Source organism: Typopeltis vanoorti, chromosome 8 (assembly GCF_054136105.1).
Source record: "Typopeltis vanoorti isolate ZY-2024b chromosome 8, IOZ_Tvanoo_1.0, whole genome shotgun sequence".
Classification (NCBI taxonomy): domain Eukaryota; kingdom Metazoa; phylum Arthropoda; class Arachnida; order Uropygi; family Thelyphonidae; genus Typopeltis; species Typopeltis vanoorti.
Window position 1 is genome coordinate 22545716 of NC_143556.1, and position 26134 is coordinate 22571849.

General features: G+C 35.0%; 1 protein-coding gene across 1 annotated transcript; it reads left to right on the forward strand.

Moving 5' to 3' along the window:
• Positions 1-8549: 8549 nt before the first annotated feature.
• LOC150103835 (uncharacterized) lies at positions 8550-24635 on the forward strand. The gene is made up of 3 exons (XM_090397033.1): positions 8550-8685; positions 17046-17575; positions 24442-24635. The coding sequence occupies exons 1-2, from the start codon at positions 8636-8638 to the stop codon at positions 17551-17553; spliced, it is 558 nt and encodes a 185-aa protein (XP_090253159.1). The 5' UTR covers positions 8550-8635; the 3' UTR covers positions 17554-17575; positions 24442-24635.
• Positions 24636-26134: the final 1499 nt, after the last annotated feature.

Consider the following 26134-nt stretch of genomic DNA (forward strand, 5'->3'; position numbering starts at 1 on the left):
CTAATGAATATGAGAGCGGGTGTGTCAAATAAGAAACCAAAATGATTTTTTTTTTCAAATAAACTTCACCTGGACATTCTGTTGAATTCCTTTTATTGAAAATATAAATCAGCCGAACAATTTATTGCCATCTTATTTTACATCTTTCTCTTATAAATCTTTCTTAGAAATTCTTAAGAAATTTTTCAACAGAACATCCTTATAAAAATATCAGTCCATCGTTAAGTTTTGCTCCAAAAGGGAAAAGGTGATCTATCATTTTACAGAAATCAAAGTTCATCTTAATAACCCACGTTCTACTGATAAAAGTTAAGGCTAAATATATAAATGTTATCCTTTCTTTTAGTGTTACATGGTGATCAGCATTCGTTTTAGAAATTATGGACTTTAAAACCGTGTTTTAAAAAACTCTTTTAATTTCCCGACGTTTCGATCTTCATATCAAGATCATCATCATCTGAAGTATATACAAAATACACAAGAACAAGCTGAGTTACATTACATAGAGTGAGTAAAGAAACACTGAATTTGATCACCGGTAATTCTACTGGCATGACCTCTAGTGAGAAAAAATAAAATAAAATAATTAATTAATGAAAAACTGCAATAAAGATAAATTCTATTTGAGATAACATGAGAAAACCTTTCTTATAAATAGTCTTCTTTCAGTAACAAAGATATCCTATTTTTAGCATTACAATTGTTATTTTTGATTTAGGATTCTGGATTACCTACAATCCTGTTTATAGTTAACTCTTAGAGAGAGAGAGAGAGAGAGAGAGAGAGAGAGAGAGAGAGAGAGAGAGAGAGAGAGAGAGAGAGAAAGAGAGAGAGAGAGAGAGAGAGAGAAAGAGAGAGGTCCCGTGGGTCGAATATGTACCTTCCATATGCTTGGGATTTTTAGACCGTCATTATTGTTCAGATTGGGGTGGTTGATAAGAATCTCACAGGCTTCCTTAAATTTGCGTTCATACCATGTTTTGGTGTGATGTAAAGAACTGGTGCTTTTCCAGTCTGTTCTATGTAAAGTGTTCAGGGCATGGTTAGAAAGGCCGGATTCACCATAGCTGTTATAGTTAATGTGTCGTTTATGTTCCTTTTGTCTGATAGGAATTGTGCGTCCTGTTTCCCCTATATATGGTATGTTACAGGTGCAATATATACGGTATACTCCAGGGTGGGCCAGCGGAGGGAGTGGGTCTTTGGATGAGTTGAGAAAGCTTTTTAGTTTTGCAGGAGGATTAAAGGTGGCTTTGAGGTTGTATTTCTGTAGTATTCTGTTTATTTTATCTGATGTCCTTTTAATGTAAGGAATGGTTATAGTTTTATTGTAGTCTGGTTTATCTTTGTTTTTTATTGAGGTCTTGTAGAGAATTTTTTAGTAGTGTTTTGGCTGTATCCATTTTTTAGAAAAGTATTGATGATAACTTTAAATTCATCTTTCAGAGATTGTTCATTGGAGCAAGGTTTCAAAGTCTTGTTTTTTAGAGTAGTAATGACACCTAGTTCTAGTTTTTCTGTTGGGTGGTAGTAGGAGTTTATGTGTATATATTGGCCAGTGTGTGTTGGTTTCCGGTACACAGTGAAGAAAAGACTGCCAGAGGGAAGACGTGTGACAAGTGTATCTAGAAACGGAAGTGTGTTCTGTTTTTCAATCTCAATTGTGAATTGTATGTGTTTGTGTTGTTTGTTTAGGTGGCAAAGGAAAGTGTCTAGTATCTGGCGGCCATCGCGAAAACATCTTCAACGTATCTAAGCCAGACTTTGGGTTTTAAAGGAGAAGAATCTAGAGCATGTTGCTCAAAATGTTCCATATAAAAGTTAGCAATAGGGGAGAATAATGGCGAGCCCATGGCTGTGCCTTCTTTTTGTATGTAGAAATTATTTTGCCGAACAAAATGGCCAGAACGCACAAAGAACACCGTGATATCTGGAGGGGATTTGTTCTGTAAAAGAAGGATTGTGTCATTGATCTGTCTAAATAAATATATAAGTATTGTGTCATTGATATAATATAAATATTATAATGCGTGGATGTTTATTATAATAAACCTACATATCGCAGAACGTATAGGCAGACAAGACTCACTTTTTTGAAATCGTTTGATAAACCAGTTCTAATTGAATTGATAGCTAAACCTCTGAATATCTACTGAAAAAGATCGTGGTCGTTTCTAAGACTAGCATTGTCCATTTAATATAATAATAATTTAATATTAATGCTAGAATCTTCTACAGGATAATGGAACAGATTAATTAGGTTTCGTTCTTAGATTGGATTTAGATGACTCTTCGTTTTTTTTTGTTCGTGACTTGTTTTTTTGCTACTAATGACTCCTTTTTTGTCTGTTGATCTTTTCTGAAATTCGAATAACAATCCTCTCTGACTGGAACTTAGTTCCAGACATGGAGGATCGTGTTGTGCCTCTCTGAAGAACTGAAAACTGCATCTTTTATTACTTTTAACAAATCATCCATCGTAGACTTTCGTTGAAAACTTAAAAATCATACAAAAAATACTTGGAGTCATTTCTTTATCATTGCTATATTAGCTATTAATTGTAAGATGAGATAATCTATGAGGAATGTTTAATATCAACTGGACGCTTAACATATCAGTGCAAATAGACTGAAATGTTATTCCTCCAGACTTCATATTTCTGAATGTGCGATCAGCATTCCTCGTGGCAGAAAAAAAATTTCGTCGATTCCAATCAACATGATTTGTTACCAATTTGTTTAACCCTACCAGACAGACACCGGTAATAGAATCCCACTGATCCATACAAGTAGCAGTAAGAATGGCACTGAAAGGGCATAAAATAAACTTTACATAACTTTAGCAAAACTACTCTCAGTCTTCAAACACTTAAAGCGAGCAAGAGAGAGATTCTTGAAATGTGCGTTGCAATAGATGCGAACACAGCGACATAACAGGGATTGTTCAGTGAGCTGCATTCATTTAATACAACTTTGAAATAAAATTGGACTTCGTGTTAGAGCAACACCCGATGAAACCTACATTATTGTACAAACATCCGATACTTCGCTACCAATAAGACGAAATATCGGATATTACTGTTTTAATATCTGCGGACATTGGAAGTGATGACGAAGTATTGAGAAAACGTTCTAATCTAACAAATTATAAATCAGCTTCAAACAAAATAAAAAAAGAAAATCCGGAGGAATAATTGTAAAGTGGAATTATTACCAGAAAAGTGCACACTTGTAAGAATACTGTACAAAATATTTTTTAAAAAATAAAATAAGCAGCGTACTAAGTAATTAGGCAAACAAGCCTGAAAATTAAAACAAAATGTATCCCAGTACAAGAAACAAATAAAATGACTATTCAAAATTAAAAATATATATATATTATTTAATAAATATCTTCAGGATAACAGTGATCTATTGTAGTTAATAATGAAGAAGGAGAAGAAATTAAATAAATAACAAACTTTAGCCTAAAGCAGAACTACTAGGACGGCTGCAATTTGAATATGACTTTCATGTAGAACAGAAACGAATAGGAAAAATGATTCCAAACTAAAGAAAAGAAATATGCGAATAGCTTATATTTATGTATTTTGTAGAAAATATATAAATGAAAGTTTCCGTATAGAAATATAGAACTGATAAGAGAATAACTGAAAAATTATACGAATTGAAACAGTATGTATGAACGTGAAGAAATAGAAATGGCGAATTAGAGTCAGCGAAAAATTAAAGAAATAAAATTGTAATTTCGCTATTGAAAATTAGCTAAACTTAATAGAAGGTCTAATGAAAGTATAAAACATGAAGCTAAGGAAATAACTAAACACGTCTAAAACTAATTCAGTTTTCATGTGTTCAGTTACTTTTTTCTTCCTTTTCTAAATCTTAAAAAAAAGAAACAGTATTTATAGAAATAAATAAATACAATATATATATATATATATATATATATAGAATACTCAATTAAAATATAAAAAAAAGGAAAAGATTCTGCGCGGGGGGGAGGTGTATTAATCCTATATTCATTGCAAAGGAAATAATAAACAAAATCATTAGAGTATAATAATTAAACATTTATACGTTTATTGACTTAGAAAAGGCCTTTGATTGAATCAGCATACAGAAATTTAGTATCAAGTTCCTCCTGTAGTAATAATAATAATAATAATAATAATAATAATAATAATGGAAAGAGCAAAGCTTGATGGTTGATGGAGTTGCCCCAACTTACAGCTAAAGACAAATTTACATTTAGTATAAAATGTACCTGATATTTTCTCATCTCCGCCTTCAATTTGCCCTACCGGGTACTCTTTATGACTACTCTTAACATAGTTTTAATTTCGTATTAAATGTAAATTTGTCTTTGATTGAAAAGCGACGAAGCTCCATCACCGAATCATCGTAGCAATTGCAATTACCAGATTGCGGAATGTTTCATAAGTTTCAGCATCAAGAAATATACTTCTGCAAATTATAGAAATGAATAAAAACTACACACACACACACACACACACGCGCGCGCGCGCACACGCACACAATAAATAAAGAATTTAAATTTGGTTGGATAAACAACGATAGAAGAAATGAAGAAAAACACGATCTCCATAGGTAATTATTTAAACTATAAAGAAAAACCCAGTAATTTTTCTATGCAGATACCAACAGAAGAAAAAAAAAAGACTGTCAATTGAAAAAGAACCAATAAAATGTAAATCTTAGTGAAATGCACTATACAGAAGTGAAAAAAAAAGTAAGAAATTGAAGTGTCCTTTATCAGCTTTAAATTTACCAAGAATTTATTAATCATGCGTCAAAACATTATGATTACTCAGCCTGTACGATTGGCCGGAAACATGCCAACCATCGCAGCATCCTGGTTTGGAGATTTTTCTCGTGAAAATCCCTGATCCCTTCATCCTTTCTGAACAAATCATGAGCTCATTATTAAATCTCGCGTTGTGAAAACATGTTTCGTAAAGCATTTTCCAAGCATTTCTTGGGCGGCAATGCAATTCTCCTGATTATAATCTAATAGAACATTTGCGGGGTGGACTTCGTGGAACTTAGCAACCGCCGTAGAAGCTAGTTCCTTGTTTGATCGCTGATCTTCACGATGTTATTCTGTCAGTTGGTCCAGATATCTGAGGTCACTTTCCGTGGTTTAATTGATTCTATGGCTTGCCTATAGAGTAAAATTATCTCGGCAAAAGGAAGCCCACACGCTGCTCTGTTTTGGCTCATGAGTACATGAACCTTTTTAAACAGAAGAAAGTTAAGCAAGCTTTTTATTCGATGGAGCATCCCAATTTAACTTACATTTTTGCTACAATCTATATGTAGTTATGAGATGAAATGTGATTTAAAAGTATATTAACGATATAAAATCTTCTATTTAAACATTAGTGATAAAGAGACAATATGAAAGACCTACCTTTCATAAATTCCTTCTACTCATTCAATCATACCGAAAGTTAGAGTACGTAGAACATCTTCAAGAAAATTGTCAGAGATTTAAACCACTTAATAAAAGCTAAAGTGGTCTCTGCAGAAAGAGCAAGTTAAGAGAAAATAACAAAAAAGATATTGTCGAGGCCAGAGATGGTCAAAGTCAAAAAGAAGAAAGGTTATCTGAAAAGTAGCTGACAGCCTAACGGCCTAAGTGATGAGAAGAAGAACGAAATGTGTAAGGTTGAAAAATATGGTAAACTTATTGCAGATAAACCACATGCAAGAGTTTTGAGGATTATAACGGTAGAATGCAGCAGATAAAACCTAAAACTAAATTGAAGAGAATAAGATTACACTGGAAAAAATGTACTGAGAGGTGAATGAAGTCAGACAAAGCATTCCAAGGGCATGATGGGGTAGTTTCGGAAATAACTGAATTTACAGGCTGCAACAGATGAAAAGCTGTTGTTGGGAGTTGAAGGAATAAAAAAAAATCGAGGCGTGGCATTAATAACTTCAATATACAAAAATCATAGATACAGAGATATTATCTTATAAAGATATCGAAAAAGCTCTAAGATCTATGAAAAGAAATATGGAAACTCTTGTTAAAAGGGGCATCTCATTAATCTAAATGCCGTAGTTAGGATGGCTAATTAAAATAGTAAAAATGGTTAATGAGGTGTTGCAGGAATTTGTCGCGTCAATGGATGTTCGACAGGAAACATGTGCCATCAACATGTGCGATTGATGAACGATACTGCTGAAACTAAGATCTATTAATTAATTAATTAATTAATTACTGCGACCAAAAGCAATACAGAATACATTGGCATGAACTTTCAGTTTGTGCCAATCTTATAACCTGTCGTACCAGTAAACTACTGGTGTCAAACTATTTCTTTATGTTTTGTGTTTCATATATGAATTTTCGTTTAATTGATATTTTGTGTGTAAATGCAGCTGTTTACCTATGATTTCATGATAATGCTAAAGTAGTTTATTACTGTATATGTTTTATAGAGTTAATAATAAACACAATATTTCGCACGCAGCGAATTCTGGTGGAAGAGTTTGGTTTCAGCCTTTCAGTATAATTTTTTAGTTGAATGTAAATAGAAGACTATTTAGAAAGAAAAAAAAAGCAGGGCTTTAAGTTATATACCCTAAACATCATAGTGTCAAACCATCCATCTAATAGTTCCTGGATGGACACAAACTAACTTTCAGTATAACTACTAAAAACATTTTGGTACTATTTTTCTACAAAATATCTACAAAAGTCTTCTACAAAATGATCAACATTGGAAGAGGATAATGATAATGTTTATAAATATTTGGATTTCAGAGTTGTGGAAATAGGGTTGGGTCATAGTTGAACCGGATGGCATTGGCTAGAAGCCTTGATTACCATTAGAACGGGAAGCAAGTTCGTGGCGTTTTGTCCTTTCAAAATCAGATTTAAATTTCGTTTCATGTTTTATTACTCATACTCTTCTAGCTGTTTACAGCTGCAGTGTGAGCGGAAAGTTTATTTTCCAGCCTCTCGTGCTGAACATTTTTCGTAGACTGCCTTGGAACAGTGGTCGAAAAATTTGGGTAGAGTGAGGGATGAAGATCTTCATTTAAGTTAGAATAATATCTCTTATTAAGCCTGAGCAGGTGTTTGGAACAAGAGAACTGCAGCAATAATAAATCTATGGAATGGACCAATAAAATGCACCACTGTCCCACTCGGCAGCCATTTATGCTGGTGGACACGTTGATGAAAATAGATGGGTGTAGACTATTCTAAAGTGAAGAAAACTTGTATCAAATCATGGCTTGTGTTACCAAGAGAGGAACTGAGAGCCACATGGCGCAGGGAAATTAAAGATTAGGGACATTCAGTGAGAGGAGAAAGATGTGAAGCTTACTGCCCACATGGAGGGAAACTTGGTTTCCTGATGCAAATCCAAGTTCAATGTTTAGGCACAAGCCACTTTTATTTTCCAAATTATATGTTTGATGATTGTCGAACACTTAACTGTGGAACTAAACTTGCTGTTAGCGAGTTTTTCTGAAGGACGGAGGACTAGCATAGAAAAATTCACTTAATAATCAGATGCTGAAATTTTGGAAAATGGTACCATTATTTTCAAATTTCAGCATCTCAATTTGAAAAAAAAAAACCATTCCATGTTAACAATGATAAATTTTCATTTATGATTTATATTTTTATGGCAGCTCCACACCAAAGATTGAAAGACCTGTTTCACATTCGTGCCATGTGTTAGCAAGAAGATACCAAGAAACCCAGTGTCGTATTTTTGAAGCTTTGTTTTCAGACGGCATGAGCAGACTTGGAAGAAAGTGGGGTGCATGGTTTATATTGCTGTTCGCAAACCACTGAACCCTTTTGTAAGGATTATTAATTTCTGTGTTTAAAATAGGATTTAAATAGTTTTTCTGTTTTCAGGGTACTTTTATTGTGAGATTTTGAGTGATAATAAAATAATATTTCAATAATTTGTTGGGAAAACAGGAGCATTTTTTCTAGTGTGGAAGAATTGGCAGAAGCTACAACTAGAACTAAAACGTTTTAATATTGCGAGGGTCATGCACCAAATTTGCCCACAATGTGGGTACCGGAGGTTGAATTTTTTTTTCCAATTAATATACAAATTTTCTTCTTTTATCTGTCAAATGTTTAATAAAAGTTTTCTAATAAATGTCTATCGAGTTGTTAATAAAACGTACATTTCAGCATTAAAATTTGAAAAAACAAAATCGTCCCTTTGTTTACTAAGCTGTTCACACCTTTCTTAAGGATTAATATTTGAGAGTTATTAAAATCAGTGATTAATATATCAAACTTTTATCCCCTTTTTTCCTTAAATCCTGTAATGTTGATATCAAAGATGGTGATGTTTTAATGCACTGCGCTGTCCCAAACTGGTTTCCGAAGGTACATGTATGATAACGCCTTTCTACGAAATATCACGACTTTCCTTGACGTAAAGAAAGTAGCATCCAATAGCAGATGATGTTTTGTGAAGTCATTAATACGAAAAGAAGCATTTTTCTCAACAACTTCCTTTTGTATTGTTGGGTTCTTTCTGTTCTACGCATGCTACGCTCTCAACGTTTGAAAAGAATTTGCTCTAACAATTATTTTCTTAGATTAAATAGCAAACTGTGAGGAATGCATACAAAGGACGTTAGTGTACAAATGATTAGATGGTCACTGATAAGGTAAGTGGATTGAGAGGAAATCTTTTTGTTTACTGGTAATATAGAATAACCCCGATGAATGAAATTGCATTTAGAAAAATCATAATAAGAAATAAATGATACAATTAAAAAAAAGGGCATATGATACTTGTGAAAAAAGTAATGTGACAACTGAGGAAAATGAATTCGAGGCACTTCGGATATTTGACATTTTCAAATGAAAAATAGTGTGGAATGGGAGGTCATATCGGACTTTGTGCTACCGTCTGTAAGGTCAGAATGAATAGTTGGCACAACCGTGCCATGCCAAATTCCATGGCCACGATATGATTTTTGTAATTTGGACTAAATCTTCAAATAGTACGGAGTTGTATTTCATGACCTGCTAGATACTAACCTTTCTTTGTATTCGAAGAACTGTACTATCTCCGAAGTAGTGTAGGGATTAGGGAAAAGTTTATAATGAATTATTGTAAGTAGGTTGTTAAATGGACGTCTTGGCTTTATTTAGTAATATTTTCTTCCTATAATAAAGTGAAAGTGGAAATGGATAGAGAAATAACCGAACTATAATACCGCTAAACTTCAAAAAGTCTTTTAAGATGATATCACACGACTTTCAGCATTATTTATTTAGCGTATGATGTACAGGTCTCGGGGTAATACATACACATTACATAAAACAGCATAAAAACAATTGTAAAAATCATATTAAAGGGGTACACTAGGTTGAAATGATTATACATCAAAATTAAGAATCAGGAGTCAGAGATTAATCCTTAAATCCCGGATCCACTCCAGGGATTCTGGGGTCAGTTTAAAAAAGTCCCTTTTAGAACCTGAGAATGAGTAGATAGGGCACTCAAGCACAATGTGATTTATAATCTGGATCCCTCTTCCGCATTCACAGTTTGGAGTATCGGACCAGCTCCATTTATGCAAGAGATGTTTATATCTCCCCATGTCCTGTTCTGATCCGATTTAAAGTGGTCCAGACATGTCTAGGGAGATTTAAGCTCTCCAGACGAGATGTCGGATTTGAATTGGGAATTTGAAGATTGGAGGTACGTTGAAACCAATACTCTCTCCATGAGTTGCATAGGTAGAAGTTCTGGTCGTTTATTTCTATTGCACTCCTCCAGGCAGGATGCCTGGATTTCAGTCTTTTTGAGGTATGGAAGGAAATGTCTTGGTGGATAGGCCAGGAACTGTTTCCAATTATTTTTGTCCATAGTTTGCTTAAGGCTGGGGTCCTGCGAAGCGAAGGAGGAGCTATGTTACTGGGAGTTGGGAGGCAGTAGCCAGGAGTAGATCTTAAAACTCCAGAAATTATCCTCATAGTTTGATTCAGCTGGACATCGACTAAAGAAGCATGCGCGTTGTTCAGCCACACAGGAGCACAATACTCTGCTGTGGAATAGACCAAAGACAGTGCGGTAGTACGCAGTGTGTTGGCATCAGCACCCCAAGAAGTACCAGCAAGTTTATGCATTATATTATTACGAGTTTTTAAGTTTCCAGCAATATTTTCTAGATGATATTTAAATGTTATACTTCTGTCTAGGGTAACTCCTAGGTATTTTGGATGATTGTTAAATTTCACCTGTTTATTTCTGAAGTAAACTTTTGGGATATAGTTGGCCTGGATATTACTTAAATGAAAGGATCCTTCTTCAGTTTTGTTCAGGTTAAGTTGTAATCACCATCGTCTAAAGTATTTATCAAATACAGTCAAATCTTCAGTTAAGGTGTTCTCAGCTTTTTGTAATGTTGAATGTTCAGTTACAATGGCAATATCGTCAGCATACATGAATCCCCGTGATGCTGTCTCGGATATCACTAATATATAAGTTAAAGAGCAATGGGGAAAGAACTAACCCCTGAGGTAGGTCATTTTTAATCTTAACGAATTTACTTTGGGATTCATTGAGAGATACCTGTATCCATCTGCCTGCTAGTATTTGATTAATTAAGTTGGCTAGTTTTGGTGATGGGATAGTTTCTAGGAATTTTAAGATAAGATCCTCTCTCCACACTGTGTCATTGGCAGCAGAGATCCACGAATACCGCAAATGTTTTCGATTGTATTTCATAACCGTTCTCTATAAAGGTTATAAAGGCCAGTACTTGATAGCAACATCTTCTGTCAGGTTTGAAGCCAGCCTTCCTGTGGAGTTCTGTTACTTATACTTTAAGAAATTCTGTTGTATAGCATTCTTTCGAGAAGTTTCAGGCAGATGCTTAACAAGGCGATAGGACGGTAGTTGGAAGCAGTTGTAGGATCTTTTTCAGGTTTTAAGACAGCAATAATTTTAGATCTTTTAAAAATTGATGGAAGTATGCCAAAGTCCAGGATATTATTGTGCATAGCAGTAAGCCATTTAGTAGTTTTTAGTACACAGTTCTTAATGAATTCAAGGTAGATGTTCTCGAGTTCAGCCGCCTTCCCAATCCTCAATTTACTGCCTGGTTAAGTTCCTGGGAAGTGAAAGTCTGAGATAGTGGAAAAATGATCAAGTTCAACGTGATATTCAGCAAAGGTGGGCGAAGTGGATGAATAAGATGAATGTGGCATCGATAAGAGTGTGGCTGATGCACAGACAACTATCATAGTGAAGTACATAGTGGAGTAGAATCAATGCGATTGAAGATGAGAAATTACAGGCTTCAAGACTCTGCCCCTGGTTCACACTATTGTTTCATTTTTGCATTGATGATTTGGAGGTAAAATCCAGTTGTTTGCTAATGAAGCCAAATTAATAGAGGAAGAATAACTAAAAATGATGTAGAGATCCTGTAGGATGAGTTGAATAAACGGAATTTCTTGGCAAATGATAAAGTTCAACGTGGCAAATAAAAAATTATGTATATTGAGCAGGTGAAAATGTTGCAAGCGATGGTCTATCGATGAGGTGAAAACTTCAAGAAACGAATGTGTGTAGAAGTAATTAACAAGAAGTTCGAGGTAATTAAAATTTGCTAACTAAAAGGTGCGTCATAGAATAAAGTGCAATTGCAGACTGTTTGATGTTAGTATTGACTGACAAAGCAATCGACAAATTAATTAAGAATCGTTTCGATATTCTTGAAGGGAATCACTTGTTGAAGAAACATGCTTACACTTTATATATATATAATATTCATCAAAGCTTGATTTGCTTCCTCAGTCTTAAGAACAGGCTGGTTAAAATCCACTAATTCGAGCCCTACCCAAGGGCCTATGAGTTGTGGAAATACTTTCTGAAAATGAATGCGTTGCCGAACAAAGCGGCCTTTTGGAGCTGCCCAATTTTTAATCCATCTAACTCGAGTGCTTCTAGATGTTTTTTCAATGTTTTAGAGATGGCGCCTAAAGCACCTATTATTATGGGACAACTTTCGTTTTCTTTTGCCAGATTCGTTCAACTTCGATTTGCAAATTGCGATATTTTGTAATTTTTTCATTTTCTTTGTTGTCAATCCTACTATCTCCTGGTACTGATATTTCGATAAACTTAACACCCTTGTTTTCACTTTTCTCAACCACTGCGATATCGGGTGTATTACATTCCAAGCTTTTGTCAGTCTGAATTTTGAAATCCCAGAGTATTTTAGCTTTTTCATTCTCAACCACGTTCTGGTGGACTTAATGCTTCCAATAGTCTTTAGATACTTCAAACCCATACTTTTTACATAAATGCCAGTGGATTCTCTTAGCTACGTTATCATGCCTTTTACGGTACTCAATTTGTGCGATTTTGCTGCATCCACTTATAATGCGGTCTACCGTTTCTTCCTTTTTTTGCACAATCTACATTTACTGTCTTCTTGAATTTTTTGTATTTTTGTCTTCATAACGTTGGTTTTAATGGCCTGTTCTTGTGCTGCAAAAATTACTGATTCTGTTTCTTTCTTTAGTGCTCCATTTTTCAACCATTGCCAGGTCAAGTTGCTGTCAGCGCTGTCCTCTATGCTGTTAAGGTATTTTCCATGCAATGCCTTATTTTTCTATCTTTCAGTTCTCACTTTTACTTGGTTGGTTTTGTATTCCAATTTTGTCTCCATGGGTTTAAATAAACCCTCTTTCCTTACCTCAATTAGAAATTTTTCCGTTATTTGCTGCAGGTAATTATTCAAATTTCGTTTTTCTTCTTCAATAACTTGCTTCACTTGTAATAATCCTCTACCTCCTTTTTTACGTGATAGATAGAGCCTATCAATGTCTCTGCGAGGATTGAGGGCATGGTGCACTGTCATTAATTTTCGAGTTTTGGATCTAAATCTTCCATCTCTAGCTGGGTCCATTCAACAATGCCTGCTAAATATCTCAGAACAGGTATTGCCCAGGTATTAATTGCTTTTATCAAATTTCCAGCATTAAGCATTGACTTAAGGAGTTTTCTTAATCGTTTCATGTATTCTGCTCTAGTCCTTTCTTTGATCTTATTCTGCAGAATTTGTGATGTTTCTAAAATTCCCAAATATTTGTAGCTGTCTTCGAATTTTATTGCCTCCATTATTTCACCATTGAGCAGCTCAATTTCGTTGATATCTTCAAACTTTCCTCTTGTTATTCCAGCAATTGCACATTTGTCTAAGCCAAAATCCATTGATATATCTTGACTCAATATGTGCACAGTATTAAGCAATGATCCAAGTTCATTCTCTGATTTTGCATACAACTTCAGATCGCCCATGTATAAAAGGTGAGATATCTTTTGCGCTCTTTTGCGCAGTTTGATAACCATGAGCCATTTATATAAAATTTATTACCATTTATTTAAAATTCTAGTTAAGGGGATCAATGACAATATAAACAATAGAGGAGATAATGAGTCTCCTTGAAAGATGCCACTTTTAATGTTTACCTTTCCAATTTCTTCTCTCTTTATAACCAACGTTGTTTTCCAGTTTTCCATGCTTGATTGCAAAAGGTTTTGCACGTTTTCGCTAATACCGATTGGTTTTGTGCATTTTAAAATTCACCTATGAGGCACGGAATCAAACTTTTTTATAATCTATCCAAGCGATATGAAGGTTGGTTTTTCTACTTTTGCAATTTTTAAGAATCATTTTATCAATCAGCAATTGGTCTTTTGTGCCTCTTGAATTTTGGCTGTTACCTTTTTTTTTTCAATTGAGAGAAGAGAATTTGCTTTAAGATAGCTGTATATTTTATCAGCTAGTATGCCTGTGAGTAGCTTCAAAGTTGTTGGCAGGCAGGTTATTGGTTGAAGTTTTCAGAGTTTGGACCTTTTTCTTTATCCTTTATGATCAAAAACGTTTTCCCTGTTGTGAGCCACTCTTCTTTTTCCTTCTAAAACATCATAAAATTAGTTAGCAAGTATTTCATGTAAGCCTGTTAGATATTTCAACCAGTAGCCATGTAATTCATCCTTCCCAGGTGTTGACCAATTTTTTATTTTTTTTAGCTTGCTTTTGAACCATTTCTGTTGTTATTTTCAGTTGGTCCATTTCTCGTTCTTGAGATTCATTCGTAATTTGTTCAATCCATTTTGCCTTGTTATTGTGCTCTTAGGGGTGTCCCATAGGTTTTTCCAAAACTTTAGTGTATTTCCTTTGTCTCTGATATTTATATTTATATTTTCTTTAAGGTTATCATTCCTGAAGCAATCAATTTTCTTGTAAAACTGGTGCTGATTTGCGTGAAACATCGAATTTTGCTTGTATTGTTCAATTTTTGTGTTTTTCAGCTTCTTTTCCTTAAGGTTTTTCAAATTGCTCACGTCTGCTCTGAGTTTAAGAATTTTATTCTCCAGCCGATGCTTCCATTTTGGCTCCTGAGCCTTATTGCTTTTGGGTTCACTAATCTTATATCCTAATTCAGATGTTACGACGTAGGCTATTGAATACATAAGTTGATTCGTTTGCCCAATAGTTCCAGTAGGAAAATCCCTTGCAGCTTTATTGTCCTCTTGTAGGAGTTCCTTCAGTTTTTGTTGAGGTACTTGTCTCAATACTGGTAGCCTAACTCGTTCCTGGTTGCTGTTCATTTGTTCAATAATTTTTCGTGCGAGTTCTTGTTCCTTGTCTGATAGCTTCCTTTCAACTATTTGTATATTTTCAAAATTTTCAGCATTCTGCAAGTTGGAATCTGGTTCTGCTCCATTCATATTCTTGGTCACTTCAGGTTCAGTACGGTCTCCTTTTACAGCTGGAGGTTTCAGTGCTTCCAGCTCAAGTTCACTAAATACCTTGCGTTTGATAATAAAGCTGTGTTGCTGCATCAGCCTTTCGGATGAAATTTCAGAATTTGGGTGTCGTTCAAGCCAAAGTTGGAACATTCGTTTCTGAAATCCCCTAACTGATGGGTTTGAACTGTAGAAGCACTGCATGACTTGTCTATTTTCAGCCATGCTCCACTTTTTCCTAGTAAATACTTTCGAGTTCTGTGGATCTTGCTCCTGTAGCCCAATTGTCACTGGCTGTCCAGAAAGCCTAACATCCAGTGCTGTCCTTGGTAACCCGCGCGACGACCGATGCGGTATAGAGTTATGATTTGTCTTCACCATTTTTAACTGGGGATGGGTAGGTGCATGAGATAAAAAATAGGTAAATAGAACAGAATCACACCTAGCCCTCGAATACTCTAATAGCATTAGGAGCAAGGTGAAAAGAAATATAGAGGGAAAGAAGAATAGGGACCAGTCTACAGATAATATAACAGGTGTATATTACATGAAGTACGGGGTGGTCCAGCTTCAGGTGCCTCGGGTTCGCCCTGCCCGTACTCACTAGAGTGAGCCCTTGAAGGGTGTATATATATATATATATATATATATATATATATATATATATATATATATATATATATATATATATATATATATATATATATAATAAAATATATATATATTTTAAACCTGGTTTTAATCCATTTCCCAAGAAAGCAAACAGACAAGTAAGTCAAGTTTGCGCCTGCAAGTAGTGCAAGTCTGGATGACTCGCAGAGTAGTGGAAGGCTTAGGGAACTCGTGGTAAAGGTGGAATAAGATCTGATCACTATTCTTAATATTTACCCTTAATGAAAACACATCTCTTAGAGATGTATGATGCCATGCATTAATGGCAAGGGGCCACTACCCAGACCGGTTTCGACCTTTATTGAGGTCTCATCAGTGGGAGCTATATATATATATAGCTCCCATTGATGAGACCTCAATAAACTATATATATATATATATGTGTGTGTGTGTGTGTGTGTAGAAAGTATTATACCTTGGGTATAATAAATGTTAAAAATACCAAGCAATTTTAAACCTGGTTTTACTCCATTTCCCAAGTAAGCAAAGAGACAAACAAGTCAAGTTTGAGCCTGCAAGTGATACAATACTAGCTGATCCTACAGGTAGTGCAAGACCAAGGCAACTCGTGGTAAAGGTGGCATTAAATAAAAATCTCCTCCTGAGATTTTTATTTAATAAGATTAAAACACCTTATGGTAACTTGTTGTGGTAAAATACTTATAAGCTCTGTATTACTAAAATCTTGGTATTTCTAGCCTGGCTCCCACTAATGAGACCTCAATAAAGGTCGAAACCGGTCTGGGTAGTGGCCCCCTTGCCTTTAATACAAAACATTATACATCCCCTTCTTGGAGATGTGTTTTGGCATTAAGGGTAAATATTAAGATTAGTGATCAGAGCTTATTCCACCTTTACCACGAGTTGCCTTGGTCTTGCACTACCTGTAGAATCAGCTAGTCTTGCATCACTTGCAGGAGCAAACGTGACCTGTTTGTCTGTTTGCTTACTTGGGAAATGGAGTAAAACCAGGTTTAAAATTGCTTGGTATTTTTAATATATATATATATATATATATATATATATATATATATATATATATATTGAAAAAACTGCTTAGTTTTCGTGAATAGGTCATGGCAGAAATGAATGAATGGATGTCATGGCCACGATACGATTTCTTTGTATTTTAGACTAAATCTTCAAATAGTACAAAGTTCTATTTTATGACCTGTTATATACTAACGTTTCTTTGTACTCGAAGAACTGTAGTATCTAAGGATGAATTCTCATAATATGCACGTTTGGATAATGTTATTCATCCAATATTGCGGTGTCTTTTCTTAACGGTCCTAGATCTAAATCAACACGACAGTGGACCACGGTATTCTGCAGATGCTGCTGCTACATGCCTTCATGAAAATGATGTGAAAAATTTTAAATGGTCTGCGAAGTGTCTCGATTTCAACACAACAAAGAACGTTTTATGCTGTCCTAATACCTAATTTAAAAATAAAACATTGGTCTCAACCTATGTACCAAACTTCAGTGGTGCAGAATTTTAATATTTATCTTATTAATATATATTTCATATAAATTTTTCCCTTCTCTATAAAACTATATTCGTTTCGTTTTTAGTTTCTTTCTTTTTGGAATTTGCTTTGCAATGGAAATCAAGCAATCGAATCCCGAAGATCTAGATCAACCTCAAACCAATTTGGACGTAAACGTTCGTATGAAATTGAGAGATCTCTTCGCTTACAACAGAAGCGGTCGGTGTTCCAACTTAGCAGAAAAATGCTATGTTCTTAATAGTTCACCGAAGACCAGTCCATTGGTCTCCCTGGTTCTTAAGCAATCTTCCTTATCTTCGAACCCACAGAATGTTAATAAAGAAAATGCCTGCAATGAGGAGGACTCCAAAAAGGAGAATTACAATGAGAAGCGCTCCAATGAGCAGAATCCCAATAAGAAGTGCGTCAATAAGAAGAATCCCAATAAGAAGCGCGTCAATAAGAAGAATCCCAATAAGAAGCGCGCCAATAACGAGAATCCAAATAAGAAGCGCGCCAATGATATAGACTTCCAGAAGAAAGTTTCCGGAAAGATGGCCCGAAAGAAAGACTGGAAAAGACGGTTTCCCTGAACAGATAACATGTTCATCAACGGTGAGTGAACTTATGGAAAAAATCTCTCTGTTTTTTTTTTTTGTTTTTTTTCTAAAATGTAATTGCCGAGAGTGGTAAAATATGTTTAGACTTATCCTGGTCCGGTAAAAGCAATTTCATGACTTCTTTGGCATTTACTTCTCATCTCTCTATTTGATTTATACAGGATGGCCTTAAGTCACAAAGGGGTTAAAATATGAATAACCTTCTTGATTATTAATTTTTTTCATTTTATTTTTGGAAGGTATTCTAAAGAATACCTTCTGTGGGAATTATGGGAAAGTTCACACCCCAACAAGGAACCAAAATCTTGCAATTATATTTCGAAAATATAGCACATGTTTTGGGAGCAAATAATTTTGCAAAGATTTGTAATTAATTCTCCATCACGTTCTCCAGATCTGACGGCTCCCGACTTGTTGATATGGGGTTGCCTGAAGGAAACGGTGTGTGTGAACAAGCTCTTGACAATCCAACAGCTGAAGAAAAACAGAAATTGGGACGCTGCAGCCAGAAATCTTAACAACTGTCAAATAGTGTAGAAAGGGTCCGTTTCGTGAAGCCAAAAATGGAAGGCATTTAAAGTGATGTGGTTTTTCATAACTAACAAAAAAAAATCAGGCTCTGTATTTCATTATGAAGAGGGAAAAAATAATTAATAAATAAAAGCGTTATTAAATGTTACTCCCCTTCATGACTTATGAATCATCCTGTAGAGAAAAAATGTCAAAGCGGATAATTTTTCTAAATATTTTCTAGATTTATTTTAATTTTATGTTTTCTATCTCCTTGTGTATTTCTCAGTCTTTTTTGTTTTCATAAAAACGCTAAGACTTCTGTTACTTTTAAACATACAGGCAGCGAATTCAAGTTATTCAATAACGTAGGAACGTTTTGCAGACTTCTCGGGTAACGGGGAGTTAAACAGTCTCTTGCGAATGAGGGTAGGTTTTCGAATAATGGAAAGCGGTTTATTTACTTCGTAAAACAGACAAATCAGGCATTAAACACATGCAATTTATCGGTGCAATACATCCAGCTTAAGAGCTAGAGGCGAAGTTGTAATATTAACAAATCTTTACGATAGACATCAGTAGGTTAAGGGACTATTCGCTTACCAGACACCCAACGCTTTAAAATTCTTGGAAATAAACGCGCGCACTGAAATTAGGAGTTTTAGCTTTCTTCATGGAAAAATGAAGGAAATTTTATATTAATTTATTTGCATACTTTTAATTTTATTAAATAATTTGATTGAAGACTTCACGTTGTACACCTTGCAGTGTTCAATCAAATTATTTAAAACTCAACAGAAAAAAAAAATGCGGTTATAAATCATTTTGCCTTTGTTGCTAATGGAATTCATTTTTCCTACAGATCACGTTTTCAAATATTCTGGCGATTCTTTGCACTTGACCAAAATGCATTATGTGTATTAATTTACGAAAATGTCCATTAAAAACCCTACATAGAATTTTTGTTATTTTCTAGATAATGTCACGTTTCTCATCTGTATTGTGATAATTTGGGTTGGGTGTGATTTGTATGATCTCTTCCGCAATGGTTTTCATGAATTCCTTCCTGAATCCCCGTCTATCCACCATAACGTATGCTACGTGAACAAAATTACTTATTTACACCTAACGTTTTTGAGATTCAAATGGGAAGTTGCTTAAGTGATCTTAGTATATAAGAAATTTTTTCCTGAGTGTGATTGCAACTAGAAGATAGTTTTGTTTCAAAATCGTATTTTAGGAATTATACTCTTCAGGTAAACGTCGGGTTTGTTTCTTCTTTGATTGCTGGCCAAATAAGAAAATATTAGTTTCTTTGTTTGCTTTGCACTGTATTTTTAATTGAAATCTTTCCAAAGGACTCCATGTAAATATTTGCAAGATGTGGCGATCGAGATGAATTCCCGAGCTAAATTGTCTTTCCTCCTGATATGGCTCACTGTGAAATTAAAAAAAAAAGAAAGAAAAGGTTATTCGAAACAATTAATCATAATTATAAAAAGTTGTTACTATTCAAACTGTAATAATTCGTTGTAAGCCTAACCATGTTATTTTTAAATATTTTCTCTGAAATCGCATTCGAGTAAGCATCATTCTAAATAAAGAACGTTCCTCCTAGGTTCATTAAGGCCAAATGCAACTTTATGGTGGTGAAACGGAGTTAACCATCGAAAAGACAATCGCTCAGCGGTCCCGATATGTACTCAGAGGGATTGATAATTTACTGTGATTTTGATTCCATTATAAGGATACTTTTCGTGGGAGGACATTTTGCTCTTTAAAATTGGTTTTTTTGAAAGTAAAAGCTTCATAGTTTTGTGTTTCTCTTCAACAGATGCATTTTAATAATATGAAGTGAGATTTCAAAGATTTATAAGTTTTGAATTATATTTTGAACATTTGTCAACATTTTATACTATTGACACCAAAATTATCTTTACTAATACTTACTGATATCTATGGTTTCTCGGGCTTCCAATGGATACTGAGCGCCACCCCTAGGTGGTGGATGAGAGAGGGGGAACACCCTGACTACCAGCCGTTAGATTTCAGGGCAGCTCTGAATATTATGTTGAATAAAGAGCCGTGAATTAGTGGTTTTGGGACTGGCGATCCAATACAATATTTTCGCATTGGATCACATTGGCGATCCAATGCAAAATATTGCCATTCACCAATCTGCACTTGAACTTCATTCCCCGGGTAACCAGATGATGCTACCATTGGAAACTAGACATTGAAACATTAAACTGTAGGACGCTGAGCAGTGAAGTACGGCTAACTGAATAGACTAAAATGGGACATCTTGGACTGTGTAAAGTAGATGTATTAGTGAAGGTCTTTATAATATAGTATGCCTCAATTAAAAATTGAGGAATACTAAATTATAAATGCCAAGAAAATGAAAGAATCAGGGAAGTTGGAACTACGAAACAGCTGAATGCCACAGATTTTACCAGAAGAACTAATGTAAAGTATCCAAAGTGAGCAAAATGGGAAAACTACAGGTCAGGATGCAGTTATAGTTGAAACTCTAAAAACTGGAGAAATAATATACACTCTTAGCAAAACTATTTGCTTTATGCTTTAAGAAAAATGACGAACGAAGAACATGGAAGAAGTTCCATGTTCTTCGTTCGTTACCCTAATTCTGATACATAAAAAAGGCGATGTAGAAGACTTGAAGAACTACCGACCTATCAGTCTACTGTCAGTGGTTTACAAAGTGTTTACAAAAGTCTTAGCTCATAGGCTTTGTGCGCCTCTAGACATAGCACAACCAAAAGAACAAGCAGGCTTTCGAAGGTCCTTTAGTATATAATGGACCATATTCAAGTTGTACAGAAGATTAGTCAACGGTGTAATGAATATTAATTTTCACTATGTCTTGGATTTATTGACTATGAGAAAGCTTTTGATTCACTGAACACCTTTGCAATACTTAAGGCATTACGAGACTGACAAGAGGAGGAGCCATACATCAGTACTATCAAATCAGCATACATTCAATGGAAACATTTCTGCTGTGGAACTACAGGCAGGTATAAGAGAGGGTCGGGAAATATCTCCAAAATTATTCACATCGTGCCTAGAAGAATTATTCAAACTTCTTGATTGTGAAGGAAACGATCTGAAGATAAATGAAAGATGTTTAAGCCATCTACGCTTTGCAGATGAAAAGTTGTCTTTACTTCGACTGCGCATGAATTACAGACTCGTAGCCATGAATTCCAAACTCCTAGCAAAACAGCTGGCCTAAAGTTAAACCTATATAAGACCCATGTTGTGTTCAATAGCTATGTCCAACCAGCGGTCATAGAAATAATAAAATAATAAAAATCAATAATGAGGAAATTAACCAAGTAGATCATTACATATACTTAAGACAACAGATACCAATGGAATACAATACCATATGGCTGTGAAACATGCACACTAGATGCAAAGGAAATTCAGACATTAAGAGCAACACAATTTACGAGGTTGGTCTGAGAAGTTCTCAGCCTAACAATGCAAAACGAATTTATAATTACAAACTTACTTTTATTTTTCCTATTAGTCTTAAGGGAGAATATAATCTCCATTAGGACTAATACATTTATTCCAGCGATGCTCCAGAGCTATTATCCCGTTCATGTAGTGGTTCTTAGTATGATCTGCAAAATACTCCTCTACAGCTGCAATCACCTCTAAATTCGAAGAAAAACGTTGAGGAGCTAGGAAGAGTTTTAGTTTTGTGAAGAGAGAGAAGTCAGAGGGAGCCAAATCAGGGGAATAGGGTGCATGTTTCAATAATTTATAATGCACATCCCTTAATTTTCCCATTGTCAAAACATCTTTGTGGGCAGGTGCATTGTCCTGATGAAAGATGATTTTTTTTTCTTCTGCAAACCGGGTCTTTTCTAAAAAATGTTTTCGTCTAGTCTGATTAAAAGATCGGAATAATATTCCCTGGTTATTGTTTTACCCTTTTCAAGATGATTAATAACAAAATGTCTTTAGCATCCCAAAAACGCCGATGAGAAGACTTTATCTACTTTGGCGCTGAATAACCGGCTTCTGTCCACTGTTTCGACAGCTGTTTGGATTCTGGTGTGAAATGATGAATCCAACTCTCATCCATAGTAGTAAATCGATGCACGAAATCAGTTTTTTCTTGATAAAACGCTTCAAGCATTGTTCACAGATTTTCATTCGAGCAAGCGCGGCACCCATCTTGCGCAAAGCTTTTTCATTTGCAATTCTTCGTGCAAAATATATCCTACACGTTCTTTTAAAATGCCTATAGTCTCAGCAGTTTCACTCACTTTGACTCGCCGGTCATCCAATAACATATCACTTGCACTTGATCAATTCATTGATCAATAACAATGCACTTGATCAATGATGTCTGGTGTTGTTACATTTTTTTTTGGACGTCCTTCACGTGGATCAACTTCAAGGCTGGTATGGCCCCGATTAACCTCGGTAGCCCATTTCTTAATTATCAAAAACAAATCAGAAGAGTGCCCATAAACGTTTATGAACTTCGAACGAATTTCTTTTGGAATTAAACTTTCTTTTACAAAGAATTTCATAACCGCACGATACCCAATTTTATCTATTTCAAGGGATACAGACAACACTTTTGCTCCAGACAGCTGTATAAAACAAACGGCTTGATAGAATGGTTTGCAATTTCACATGAATGCTTATGACAGATGTACCAACTTAGAAAAAAAATCTTGTCGATAGTGTTGCGATCTGAATTCGAGGCCGAGAACATTACAGACCACCCTCGTAGTATGTTTGGTATTACAAGACTGGATTCCAAAGGAATACGTGGATAAGAAACCAAACCAAAATCTGTGATAGCATAGGAAGAGCGAAACATCTGAAGGCGAAATTGATTGTGCATAATGCTCGAAGATAAGATCAACGATGGAGTACTGGATTGGATTTTACGAAAGGAAAATCCACCCCGACGCCGAAGAAATCACTGTGGATTGATGACATCAGATCTGCAGGATTGACATGGGAAAGTGGAGTATCGGACAGACAGTTTAGAGTAATCTTGGAAAGGCCTTTATCCAGCAGTGGATTGAAAATGGCTGATAATAAAGCTGATGATGAAGATGATGATGATGATTATCTATGGTTTACTATCGTCATTTTTCTCTTCTCAGAACTCTATTGCTATGTTCTGAAAAGTCATTTATCAGAATTGCTATCAGAGGTATGAACCGATTTCTTTCTTGGTCTCACTAGCCTCATCGCTGCTAGACTATCACCTTGAGATGGTTGTGTTTTAGTCTCTAGAGAATAGTTTATGGACTTTCTATCTCTTAGGACTTCTGCATTACTATAGTTGATAATCTTTCATGCATAAGACTTTCATAAAAATATGATAAGGTCAACAGATGAAATTCATTTTTCATTATATTATTAAGGTTTCATGAACAGGTGAAAGAAAATCACCCGAAGTTCTAGGTTAAAGAATGTTCAGTGTTGCCGATATCATAGTTAATTATTTATTGCTGACACTGGTTTCATTTTCGACAAATGGCTAATAAACATACGAACTCGTTTTTCACTAACATTGAAATCAGACCGGGATCGACCTACGATATTAGTCTTACCTATGGAGATCGTTCACATATGAAGTCTAATCTTTAAATCTCACCAAGTAAAGTGAGACATTAAGAATGACCTTCAAAGGTAAAAGCGTTAACCAAGAAGACAATCAGACATTTGTTTTAATGTTCGCAGATATTAATTTCACTAAGTATATTCAGTTTTATCCTTGTTAATCAAATAGGTTCGAATCTTCCGTCCGTAGATTTTCCATATGGAAAGTCACAGGTGGTCAGAGGGTATTCAATTTATTTTCACTTTAATCAACAGAAAGATATCTAAGGTTGTATAATCAGCTATGACTTGGACACTTCCTCAGCTATTTGCAGTCAGACACGTACTGCATAACTATTAGAATTTAACGCACTTCGTAGTGCGTTATTTTTAAAAAGGGATACCATTCATTCATCAATATTTGCTTCATATTCCTAGTGAGGATAGCTCAGTAGACCACTCAAATTATGAGATGGGAAAGAGCTGAGAAGCAGTGCGAATAGAAGTGGTGAGAAAGAAAGATGAAAAAGAAATACACAGTAGGTCATGCAGGCAATATTATCGATTCTGAAAAATGTAACGTATATATATATAGAGAGAGAGTATTTATGTTATCACAGTGTTCTTTCTTCATTACTTATAAAATCATCCCTATATAAGTTAGAATGATACATTTTATAAAATTTAAAGATTTTTTTTTAATTAAGAAAAATATTTATTTTACTGTTTGGTTCTGTTTTCTAGGACTGCATCCCACTACAATTCAACTTCAAAATTTAAAGATGCATCTGCTGAAATTTCTACTGTTCCTAAGAAGTAGTGTTAAGGGTTTCTTGGGGAAAAAAACAGCATACATCTGCTAAGCAACTCTGGAAACCACCAAACGTGTCTGTCGGCATTCCACATTGTATAGTATGAAAATAAAGTGACTCTTTATATATGAGTTGATTATTAGTACACAGTGTATGTTGAATCTGGAGGATTCGTATAAACGTTTATATCGTTTATACGAATGCTTATACGAATATGGTGATTCAACGTCTGTGAACCGCCTTATTTTTATCTGGGTTCGCGACCGGCAAAGCTGACAATTCAGACCTATGGCTGGTGGGATCTTCGTTAGTTATTTCTCGTTGTTCCCGTGAGTGTTCACAGAGCTGGTTTGTCTGCTAGCGGGAGGAAAAAACCCATATAAACAGGGGGGGGGGGAACTCCACGCCCAAGACCGGTGAATTTCGCTTTGTCTGAGAAACATCCTGAAACTCGTCATCTGCAACGAGAATCGAACCCAGGACACTCCTTTCCAGGCATATGGTTGGGAAACGAATAGCCACTCGGCTAACCGCGTGGACAAAGAGAAAAGTATAACATTGAGATGAATTCTCCTTTATTTTATTATTTTTATTCTTTCTTAAGTTTAAGAAAGAATAAAACCAAAAGGTATTCTAATACTAATCAGCAGCACATTATATTGATTACTGATATCGCGGTCTCTATTCATTTGTGAGAGTAATTTTGTAGGGAGTTCCACGGCTACCACGGATTGATAGAGAAAGATTTCGAGATAGGAACTACTCACCAACAAAAATTTGTTTTATAAACTTTTTTTCACATCCGATTCGGAAATACTAAAAAGGTAGTGGGAGAGTAGGGTGCTCGCCACCATTTTCCTTTAGAATTTTCCATGGGTTGAATTAAACTGTATGACAGAGACACCTGGAATGATTAATTTGATACTTTAAAAGTTGTGAATTTGAAGAGAATATGCGTTTTTTTGGGTGGTTAACTCATAAAAACACGTGTAATAGCATAAAGCAGAGGTGTTCAACCCGTCGATCGCGATCGCCAGTCGATCACGGAGCGATTTTTGGTCGATCTCTTGTGTATTCCTCTTTACTTACAAATTTAATTAAAACTGAAAACATAACATTTTATTTATCATTATTTTGCATTATTTTTAATTCGCGTTTAATAGCAAGTGTATTGCTATTGTTTATTTATTTTTCGTTAAAAATGTCAAATCAGTAATTTTCTTATAAGTCCGGGTAAATGAATTAATTGGATCAGTGGAAGTCAAAAGCGAGCTGAGTGAATACGATTATAAGCAAAGTGTAAAAACTCGATTGTAGCTTAAATATTAAATATTCCAAAGCACATTACATCGATTTTTTTTTACTTAGGTTAAGTCCCATGTGAGCATTGTAAAAAAAATAAACTTTGTTTGTCTCGGTATAGTTTGTATTAGATATTTTTGTAAATAACTCTTTTGAAGCTAACTGTACATACTGCTTTAATAAGAATATGTTAGAGCAGAGGTCGCCAAACTTCTTTGACCGTCAACCCCTTCAAGAGTTTCTTGACTTTTTATCGACCCCGTCTATTTTACTATTACGTAATTTTAATATTACCTAATATGTATGTTGATGAATTTTAGAAC